Source organism: Solenopsis invicta, chromosome 7 (assembly GCF_016802725.1).
Source record: "Solenopsis invicta isolate M01_SB chromosome 7, UNIL_Sinv_3.0, whole genome shotgun sequence".
NCBI lineage: Eukaryota > Metazoa > Arthropoda > Insecta > Hymenoptera > Formicidae > Solenopsis > Solenopsis invicta.
Window position 1 is genome coordinate 10118446 of NC_052670.1, and position 12381 is coordinate 10130826.

The 12381-nt window shown below is 27.5% G+C and overlaps 1 protein-coding gene across 17 annotated transcripts in view; it reads left to right on the forward strand.

The window, feature by feature from the left end:
* The window catches only part of LOC105200077 (electroneutral sodium bicarbonate exchanger 1), a 66714-nt gene that overhangs the window by 18159 nt on the left and 36174 nt on the right, over window positions 1-12381 (forward strand). For all 17 annotated transcript variants that reach the window (XR_005575286.1, XM_039452187.1, XM_039452201.1 and 14 more), the window contains 2 exons: window positions 3249-3373; window positions 5846-5974. Coding sequence is in view for 16 of the 17 variants with exons in the window: in XM_039452201.1 (XP_039308135.1) it covers window positions 3249-3373; window positions 5846-5974 (254 nt within the window). In the remaining variant the exon portion in view is untranslated. The remainder of the gene's footprint in view (window positions 1-3248; window positions 3374-5845; window positions 5975-12381) is intronic.

Consider the following 12381-nt stretch of genomic DNA (forward strand, 5'->3'; position numbering starts at 1 on the left):
AGTAATTAGAATAAGAACAAATGCAAGATGGTATGCAGCGAATTGATGACCTTCATTCGGACCTGGATCTCCAGTTTGTCCTCGAAGTAATTAAGAATTACGCAAGACAGACATAAAAACAGGCTCCAAAATCATACAAACAAAGAAGCTGTTTGCTTACTCGACAGCAAATCGGATGCTAGGTGCCTTAAACTGCGAAAACCTCAAGATCCAATTTAGTGAACGGTATTATGTAAATACATAATAGTTAGGCACAAATAATGATTTGTGTCCTAACACATGCTTATAACTCGTTGTTAGTCGTATTATTTATTTAAACAAAGCTTTAAGATTATAATGTACATAAAAAAAAAAAAAAAATGGAGGAAAGTAAATTCTGTGACATTCTAGAAACTTAAAGAATAAACTAAAATAATTGCATATTAAGCTGCAGAATTTATAAAACAATCAAGTTCGGAAAAATTAATACTTAATTATGTATCTTATATGTTTTACTGAAATGTATACATAATTTTAAAAAAACTTACATTTTATCCAAATTAAATTAATAAAGATTATAAAAGATTTTTTTTTAAATTAAATGTTATATATTATATATAAACATGCTACATAAAATATTTGTTTACGATTTAAGATAATATTTAGAAATTAAAAGTTTTTTTTTAATTATTAGCGTTGCTTAATGTAATACTTTTACAATATTTATAATTTTTTACCTGAAAATTGAATTTGTAAGTTATTATGATTATGTTTCTATTATATATGACTAATTACATGGATTATTTCAAATGTATTTAGAAAAACTTTAAAAAGACTTTTTAGTCCAATATTGAATTCGTTATTACGCATAAGATTAATATATATAATTAAAAATTTTATGAATTTATTATTTTGAGGAAATTCACAACTCATTAATAGCATTCATTTATCATTTTTGATATAAATTTATTTTATATTTCTTTACAAATAATTCTTGAATAATATTTGAACAAAATGTTACGTGACCGCGTGAAATGTTAGTTTTTGGTTGATTAAATTCAGTTTTGCATCTCCAGTATGTTCTGTTGAAAGAATATCATATTTAAATTACTCGTATTTTTATTTACGTCTTTTTTTGTTTTATAACCAATCTGTATTCAGTTTTACGTTTGATTGAATTTTTTTAATAACAGTTATTTTTCTCATTTCTATGACTTTTCTCGTTTTGACGTAGAATCGTGAAAAGATTTTCAAAAGACCATGTGTCAACTCCAGTTGTTGAATGAGACAATTTAATGCATTCTGCGTTGTGTTGCACCAAAAAAGAGTTGTCAGATTTCTTATGTATACAAGAATAGAGGGATACAGAATGCGTAACACATAGAGACTGAAATTATATTTATTGCAGTTGAATAATGTGATAGTACTGTTAAATAATATAATAGTAGATTCTAATACTATTATAAAATTTAAATAGGAGATAATTATCCGCGATTGAACATAAGTTCCGATAAGATTTGTATCAATTCGAACATTTTAACAGAAACAGAAATATTATTTAAATACAACGTAAACATTAGATGATTAGACAAAAAACACTTAGATGATTTTAATAGAAAAACTTATTTTTGTTAAGTTAATTTGTAATGTTATTTGTTTATATATATATATATATATATATATATAAACAAATAACAATAAAATATATATATAATAAATATATATATAATAAATAAAATATATATATATAAACAAATAACATTACAAATTATATATATATATAAAATTATTAAGAGAGATAATTATGAAAAATTATATATATATAATTTTTTATAGTTCTTTGTCTTAATAATTATTTAAGAGTGCTATCGGTATTATACGTTGAGATAACATTTATTATATAGTTGTATTCGTCCATTAATTATAAAATTTAGATTGTTAAAAACACAAACTTATATCGTCAGTAAAATTCTTAGTTCTTATACTTCTATTAATTGTCTTTAATAAGCATTTGTTGTTAATTAGTTTAAGTTATTTTTAATTTACTATATTTTATAATATAGACAGTAAGTATATACATTGCATTATCACAAGCAGAAATATGACACGAAATAAATATTAAAGTTTTGCATGAATTGAAAAAAATCGAATTTGTAAAATATATAATTTTTCTTGCTTTATTCAGAGATATCGTCTTATTATTTTTAGATCAATTGTCACCGATATACATATGAAATCGTTGTCGAGCTAACTGCAGAATGTGCTAAATTCATCTTCGTTACCGAGCGAAACCACGAGAACATCGAAATTTATATATCTGTCACAAGGACAGTAAAATACACAAAAGTTAGCGTGCAATAATTTGCAAACAGAGACAGACAGATAAAATGTTACGAATACCGGATGAAGATGTATAAATATATTCATTGTGTTAGGAAATTATACAATCATAAAATGATGATTATGCAAAATTAGATTGCAATCTAATACGAGATATACATATGTAAGTTATAATTTGATTATCGAAACAAGATTAAATTTTTATTACAATTTTTGATAAATTTTTATAAATTTTTTATCAACAAAAGAAAATTAAAACTGATTGAAAAGTTCATACGTATCATTCTACTGCAATTACTATTATATTTGATTTTTATTACTCTTCATAGAGATAAATCTTGAATATTCATGTATTTAAGTACATGAAATAGAAATAAACTGCATTAAAAAGTTAAACAATTAAATATAAGAAGAATTAAAATGAATAGTATGAAATTTAATAGCATGGAAGCGGAAGGAGAAAGATGAGGAGGAAGCAGTGCAAAGTGACTCCGACGGTGGAAGCTTAATTATTATTAACTGGTGTCAGAGTAGTTGCGGACGGTCGTGGACAGACGCCTACGAAATATTTCGCATCGACGCGTATGCTCGTGTGCACACATTTGGCACTGTCTCCAAAATGTATAGGCAACTTTCAACGCGCATTAATTGAACAGACTATGAGTTAAACGAAAATTTGAATCGACTTTTATTAATAAAATAACGGTTGAGTGCTCACCAGAGGAAAATTTACCATCAGAAGCACGTTCCTCAGAAAGGGAACAAAGTCACGGACAAACAAACCCGATGATATTTCTGCTGGTTGGGAACTTGTTAATGCGCTAATAATAGAAACTTGCGTCCGCGTTGATGAAGCGGATACATGCAGAGAGTCGTCGTCGCCATCGGCATCGCGATAATTAAATCGAACGTTTAATTTATTTCCACAGGCCGTGGATGCAGCCGGGAGCGGGCAGTGGCGGGGCCCATCCGGGTGGGACAGGTGACGATGAGGCCCCGAAAGACCCGGGAGCGCGGATTACTCATCAGTCTTACACGGAAAAAGATTATGAAGGTAAGAAATGCTTGGGTTTTCAAATTTTAATCTAACGAGAATTAGCAATAAAAATAATTACCAAACTTTTTTATCTACGTTAGAAGGCTATAAATAAATGGAAAATTGTTCTAACATAATTTGACCAAATTAATTAAATAAGGCACTTTATAACTAACTTTTAACCAGTTAAAAATTGTTTCATAAATATACCTTCCGTTTAATAATTCACAAAAATTTTTGAAAATATAGTTTTATTATTAAAATATATTCTAATCAATTATTAATTAGAATAATTGATATAATTCTTAATAATTATGATATTAATCAAGAATTCCATTATACTTGATTAAATTGCAAATAATTTGAATTTGGTGAATAAATAATTAAATTCTGCGTTCAAAATGGAATTGTTTCTTGCGTCGAAGATTTAAATTTAATGAAAAAATACGCGCTCGAAATATTCTGGTTCAGCGGAAAACGGTTGACGTTAAAGGTGATAAGTTGAAGTTACTTAGTAAAATATAGGACAGTCGAGCCACTGATATTGAACGGTTATATTTGACTTATCGAATCTACATTCTATTTTTGGAGGCTATACTATCGTAGAACACTTGATAGATTTTTCTTCTATTATTTTTGAATATTTTGATAAGCAATATCAATTGCAGATCTTTCATCAGAGATATAATGTTTTAATTATGAAATTATTTTTAAGATTATTATTAAATGATATAAGATAAAATTTTTAAGTGACGAAAAGAACGAGGTGATAAACAACAATATGAGAATAACAATTTCGACAATTGGCATCAGCTCATTTTACGTGATGCCAATCTATGAATGCGTCTATTCTTTAGTAAATGGACACGAGATGAGTCTCAGTTGAAATATCAGACTTGTCTACAACAGGCAATAATGTGCCTGCATCTGCTATAGGTCAGTCCGATACGAATCTGGCTTCAATGTTTGCTCGCACGACGGACCTCGCGCGTGTAGGTGCTTCGAAAATCGTTACTTCGTTAAACAACACTGACTGTGGATGGATACGGGTTTGCGAGGTCACTTCATATCGATGACGAAACGTGCGAATAGAGACCGTACATGTTGTGGCGGTATCGTAAACGCTGGACTTCCCAACAACAAAACAAATTGATCGTCCAGTTTGGCAGATATTCCTTTCCTGCGATCGACATAATACGAAGTTTTAACGTGAAAACGTCGAACCGTTTTTAAAAATTGAACTTTTCATTATGTGATTAATTGAAAAATTTCCTACAAAAATCAAACAAGTAACAAAAAGTTAAATTTTCAGGAAACAAAAAATTTTTTATCTTTAAACCGTTTATTCTATAAATATATGATAATTCTTTTCAGTCATATAATAAATATAAGAACAACATTTGGGCTTTGATTGACACTTTGAGGATCCATTTAATAAAAAATATTATAAAAAGAATCTCTATTTATTTAATTCTTAAGGAAAATCAATTTATATTTATATTCCGTTTTCTATTTGATTTTTATTAGAATAAAATTGTTTACGATGTAACGCGAGAGAGAGAGAGAAAGAGAGAGAGAGAATGATTTGATGCAATAAAAAAAAAATTGGACTTGTTTGATTTTGGTAGAAAACTCTTTTATTCACAGCTCACGGCATCTCAATCTTTATATAAATATAAAATAAAATTTGTTAAAATCATTAAAATCGTTAAAAAATATTTAATTAAAAATTATCAGAATATATTTAATAGCATATACAAATGTATTTTAAATTAACACTGTTTTATACACTATTTTATACACTATTGGGATTGATGTCAAATTCTAATTAAATTGCGCGGTGACCTATGATGGCATGAACTTATTTATCCATTTATTTAGTTACTATGTGATTTTTGTAATATTTTTAATTTGACACGATCTTTATATAATAACGTAGACTACAATTTGCTAATGGAAACAACCGGAAACGTAGAGTAGACTTCGTATATTGAGATAACACGTAATGATTGTCTTTGCCAATTATATGCCATACTGAAAGATCAGATTTTCATATTAATATAGTTATTAATATAAAAAAAAGTGAATAATGTGTCATTGATGTATGTCATCCGTACAAAGTTCAACTATTCATCTGCCTATTACAAAATCGGCACAAACCTGTTGACCTTTTCGTCTAGGTGGAACGCCTATGGACTCTAGCAATTAGCACGCGAACCATTCGAACAATAATCCGTAAATTAATTCCATCTGGAAAGGTACGCACGAGGAGTCCTTTCACTTCTGCAGGATCTACTTTTCGCGTGCACGTTTTTGCAGGCAGGATTGCGATCAAATGACGCCGACCTAATTTTCTTCCGTGCGGCGAAAGAAAAGCCCGTAGGTCGCGTGCACTTTCATCAGGGTGAATCGCTCTAAATCCGCGCATCTTCTCCATGGTGGGTCGTGAGGCACTGTGTGTGACAGGGCATCCCTTTCATCTGCTTCCAGGTCACAGGGCGCACACGGTGTATGTGGGCGTGCATTTGCCAGGGGAAAGGAGACACCGCCGGCACCATAAGCACCACCATTCACAACGACAGCCCGGCGGTAAGGAGGACGCTGACAACGATAGACCGAGTAAGTCGATCCTTCATTTTCTTTCTTCGTGTTCCAGAAAATTGTGTGACTCTTGTCAATAACGATGTCGCGTGTTCGATGTGCAATACGTCGGACCTATTCAAACAGTGACAAAATATCGCACGATAAAAACGCACGAACACTTGTTCGAATGCGATAATTCTGAGATAGAGTTTCAGTATTTTCTTTCCCGATCGTTGATGTCAACTGCGTTATCCTTCAATGTCAAGCGATTAATTTATCGATAGGACGTACTTCTAATAATTCGTCGGGAATGAGTTCTGTACTCTACATCTATTGGTACACGCATGTCTCTCGATCGTTAAATTATATATAATTTATTTGTCTGCTACATTCATGCATCATTTTTAAATTTAAATGGTAACTATTGTCGATATATTGTTCGATTGTTATCGCATCCTACAGTTCTGCCAATAAGCGGATGTTTCAAATTCTGTGGCTTAACAGAACGTTGCGGTAGAAACAAGGATTCACACGTGGGCGCCACGCACGAAGCGTTAATTATGTATATGTTATTGTCTGACTTTTCGAACAAGTACTTTCGAACATGTGAATTTGCACGAGAGAGTTAAACTATTAAATTGAACATTTATGTATATTAATGTATTTCGATACGTCATGTTTCGCAGGAAAATTTATTGCATTTGCCAAATGATAAAATTACATATTCTCAACACATCAGCAATTTTGGACCCTATGATGTCAAGAGAGAAGATTTATGTGAATTTTATTTGTGACCTTTCACACAAATAAGTTTTCTTTGACGAAAACATTTTATTTTGATAAAGCAAGCTTGATTACGCTAAAAGCTTAAAAGCTTAGATAAAAATTGAACTAGAAAAGTCTGTAATTTTAAAAATGTATTATACTTTTTTTTTAAATAATGAAAAATTATTTAAAAATTATAAATTGCGCTATATTAAATTTGAAAGTAATATAAAAATTTTATTTGCGCGATTTTCTATTTGAATTAAAAATTAGTTTAATATTATAATAAATAGAAATATAAAAAAATAATGATAAAGATTTGAAGTTTTTTATATAAGCACTTAAGTAGTTCAGCAGTTAAGATGATTATTTATATTAAGTTTCATTGCGTTACAGAGATTACTTGTTCCTAAACAAAATTTATTTATTTACAGAACAACTAAGCTCAAAATCGCCATGAAATTTTATATGAATTATCTCAAATAAGTCCTTAAAGTATTTACATAAAATATACAGCTTTTTATCATTACTTTTTTAAATTTTAATATTATAATAAGTAAAATAACAAATACAATAAACCAGAAAAATATATTGTTTAATAAAAATGTTAATAAACACAATTTTATATGTATATAGTTTATTTAAAATTTAAATATAAACATATTTGTAACGAGTATAATACATCCTTAATTACATTGTTACAGTTACTTACTTTAGAATTGTAACGAACTGATATAATATATCAATATTTTATTCATTAATAAGTTGAAGTATATATGGATTTACGCGATTTATTATATCAAATTAATTTTTCATTTAATTAATAATTTTCTTTTTAGTTAAAATAATTTTTTTTTCTGAATAACAAATAATAATATTAAAATAATATATAAAAAGATCGTATCAGCTAGAGATGATTAAACATCACATGAACTTAGAAGTTAATTTAATGCATCTGCAACAATGGAATCATCTATTCTTATAATATCATATTCATTCTACGATGTATTCATACTATTTGTAACTCTCAGAATTTGGCATCGATGTGTGCTACCTTCCTTGCTCCAAATAACACTTATATTTCTAATGTACGTAAAATTAATTTAATCATGATTTATAATTAGACACAATATAATTAGTAATTTTTTATTTTTATAAATTATTACTAAGAGAGACATCACATCGACACAGAAAGGATATGTAAAATAATTGTTTTAATTATCATTGGCGTTTTGATATTTTGATCGTAAATATATTTTTAACAATAATTTATAATACAAATGGTAAATTGTTCTTCTGCACAGAATATTGTACAGTTCTTAAATGCAGAAGCAATTCTTTTGATCTTGCATAAATTTTCTATTTATCTAATAATAAATTTAGCAGCTTCTAACAAAGCATTCACTTAATTAAATATAATTTATTATAATTATAAAATATCTAACTTATATCATTCTAATTTCGCAGTTAAATGGAGATGTATATACATTTTCTGCCTTTGTTGCTTAAAACAGACAGTCGATAAATATAGCAATAAGATGAAGACTGCGTCAGTCTAAAAATGAAACGAGGGTCGTCGCCTTACATTTCGTTGCGGTGTGAATTTCGCACTTCGTGACAGCGCTATTATATTTCGCCCACTTAAATATAACTGCATTAAAAAAAAAAAATTGAATTTATCATACTGGTCGTTCTATAAATCTGTAACTACTTTTTCGTACTAAAAACAATTTGAAATGCTCCACGTGTGACACGTTACGCTTTTGCGGCGCTATCGAACTGAACATGACAACGCGCCAACCACTTGTAGAGACTTATCCGGGTATTCACCCTGCTTCTAATACACCGAATACAAAGAGACAGTCGAGACTGGGATGTAGCCCTTTAGTATAAGGACAAAGGAACAATTTTATGTTCATAGCTCTAACCAAAACGAAGAAAAGGGAAGAAAAGAAAAATATTATACAAAAAAGAAATAGTATTTTTGTATTTTGTATTAAAATAACGATGATACATATATGTTAATAATCTTAGTCAGTTTGAAATTAGTATCGATTATACAATTATCATTATTGTCAATTTTTTATTGATAAAAATTTGGTCGAATATTATTTTTACCTGTAAAATTTGAATCTTATTATTAAATATTTTATTATTTAATGGAATTTTAAATATATTTTAAAATAAAATGTGCTACTATTTTTAGTTTCCTTAATTAATTCATTAATAAATTAACGCTGATAGGTTTTTTCATACGAAGAACCAACCACATTCTACAAAATTAATTAATGTTTGAATTTTATAGAGGAGAAAAGCATTATCTTCAGATGATGTAATAATATGTAAAAAATTGAATATTTACTTCTTGCCACCATCTTATATTCCTCTTCGGTTGGACAAATAAAATTTTCCTTCCAATACATATTCAATTCTTGACATCTATATAATGTGGTTGGTTTCCCATGTTAACATATAAATTAATGAAACTATTTTCTTCGTATGAAGAAGACCTATCACCGTTAATTTATTAACAAAGGATACTTTGTTAATAAGATACGAAGGTCGGGATTTCTTGTAATTGCGTGAATTACAGGAAAGCTAAATTTTCCTTTGGATATATCAGAACAATAATTATGATTATTATCAGTTTCTTATAATAACAATAAATTTAGTTACAGTACAAATTTATTTAATTAAATTAAACAAATATTGCTTACCTTACATAAATTGCAATAATCATCATTTATCTGATAGTATAATGCAATAATTGCAAGAATTTTATCAAGGTCAAGGATTGGATATGTATTGGAAAGAAAATTTTATCTGTCCAACCGAAGAGGATTACAAAATGGTGGCAAGAAGTAAATATTCTTTTTTTTTCTACTATTATTACATCGTCTGAAGATAATGCTTTTCTCCTCTATAAAATTCAAACATTAATTAATTTTGTAGAATTGTGGTTGGTTTCCCATGTTAGCATATAAATTAATGAAACTATTTTCTTCGTATAAAGAAGACCTATCACCGTTAATTTATTAATAAAATTTTCCTTTCAATACATATCCAATTCTTATAATCTATGTGCTATTAATTTACAAAAAATTTCATTTTTATTACGGCTCTGCGATTTGTTACATCGAAAACTTTTTTTGTAATTTAATGTCAAAGTAAGAGAAACTTTAATAGTTAGAAACTCTCAATTGCAGTATACCAGTAAAATTAGGACACGGAAAATTGTAATATTTTATCAAAAGATTGGAAGACGATGAAATAATTGATCAAGTTATTCATTTGTAATGAATAAAATATGACAAAAGTTGAAGAAACTTGCGAAAATGTCAATCGTGAGATTTTCAAGATGCAATAAGTCTCTGAATTTTTTTATTAAGTGAAATGACAACTTTTTGTATATATAAAAAATTAATTCCGTAAAAATTAATCTTAAAAAGCATAATTTGTTTAAATTATAATAATTATAATTATTTGAAATTTTATAATTACTTTACTTTGAACGATTATAATACAAATTAATTGCAATATAAAATATACTGTAAATTTAATATTTTAATGTAAATTAAGTTTACGTGAAATAATGAAGAAGGCCTTTAGAAGAAAATAAATATTTTTCTTTTCATATTTATAAAAATAATATAAAAATAATTGTAATTATGTATAATGTAGAGTACACATTACAAATAATCATAGAATTTTAATAGATGTGTTATTTAAAAATTTTTATTACTCAATTTTCGTTTTAAATTATCCCCGTTTAGTAAAATCTAAAAAAAAGTAACAAAATTACATGACCGTAATAATAGTCGCGACAAACACAAAGGTCGATTATCTAAGATTTTATGGAAAGAAGGACTATTGGTGCATTTTTAAAAAGCAAATAAATTTTATTTTAAAGCAAAGTTAATGAATTAAAAAATTAATATATTTAAAATAAAGTTGAAGTTATAAATTATGTACAAATAACAGATTTAAATTACAAGTTATTAACTATTCAATTTTACTACTTTATTTCTAACTTTCTAACTAATTATTACCCTATTCTCATTATTATATTATCTATTATAAATATTTTATAAAAATGTATATTTTTGATATATATTTCGTATTGTTTTGCTTAACGAGACTCGATGAAGCTAAAGAGACACTTGTGACGTAAAAAATGTACATTGACTACAACCTTCGGAGAATGGATTTCGTAAGAACTCTCATGGAAAGCACACAAATCGGAAGCTCGTACAATTTCTTAGCAGCCAACTATAGTGCTATCCATTTAATTCCTGTCGCAGCAAAGCAACCACGTTTTGACCGCAATATACCGTTTTAACTTATTTACAATATCTTCATATCTACAATAGCTAATAATAAATTCTAAAGATTGTGCAATTCAGTGCCAATAATGGCACCAATAATGGCACAGACTGTACAATCTTTAGAATTTATTATTAGCTATTGCGATGCCAATAATAGCATCATTTTATGTGCTCAAACTCTGAAAATAATAAAAAGGGAGTGGCATTTGTAAAAAATATTTTATAGATACTTTTAAAAATTATTTTAAATATTTTATGTTTTAAGAAATTGAAATATTTTAATATTTTAAAAGAGAATCTATATTTGTCAAAGAGTCTAGAGAATTATAATGAAAATTGTTACAATTGTCATGTTGAATACAAATCATAAGACATTTGCAGCTTTAAATATAGTTTGTTTATTAAAAATTTTATTCATTTTAGATATTAAATTTATTTTCTTGAAAGTTGAAAAGCTGAGATGTTCACATTTCTTACTTTGTGTTAATTGCTATCTGCAGGCTGAATCAATTAATATAGAATCTTAAGTACAGCACCATTACATTTAGATAGCTTATTTGATAAGTTTATAAGATCAAAGGATCTTCGTTAACTTTATAGAGTCATGTTATATTAACTACGAACTCATTTACTTCTTAGTTAAAAATAAAGTTCCAAAATTGACACTTTTTAAAGTTTAATTAAACGTAAATATTTTTCAAATCTGTTAAGATTTTTGCAAAATTCTAAAAATCGATTTATATTAATATATAATAAATTAGGCGTAAAGAGAACAATTAATCATTTGAGGTCTAAATAGGTTTAAAGAGAACAATTAATCATTTATTCTCGCTTATTGATTATTACAAAAATATTAGGTAAAAGCCAGATTATATATAATAAAGATTATAAATTTTACACTAAATGTATAGATAACATTACAACAAAAATATTTATTATTATTTAATTGCTATGGTTAAATATTTTTTACACATGATGTGTAATAAAATATGAGTTGCGAAAAGTACAACTTTTGTTTTTTTTTCCTTGTTTGTGTTGGAAATGCATTTTGAGAGAGCTTTTTTAAGAAGTATAGCCAAACATTATAAGACTTTGACATTAACTAGTCATTAAATCAAAATAAATAAGTAGAATACTTTTCGTGTGATTTAATATTTCTTGTATCGGTGATAGGAAATCTTCAAGGTACAATTAATCAATACATTGCCGACACCTTTCATCGTACAAATATTCGATCTTGACTTTAGCAAACATCGTGTATACGTCAAGACAAGTGATTAAGATATTCTTCATCACGAACGGCTGAATCAATACCTCAATTCTCGTGCTTACATTCGTGATTCTCTCTAATTG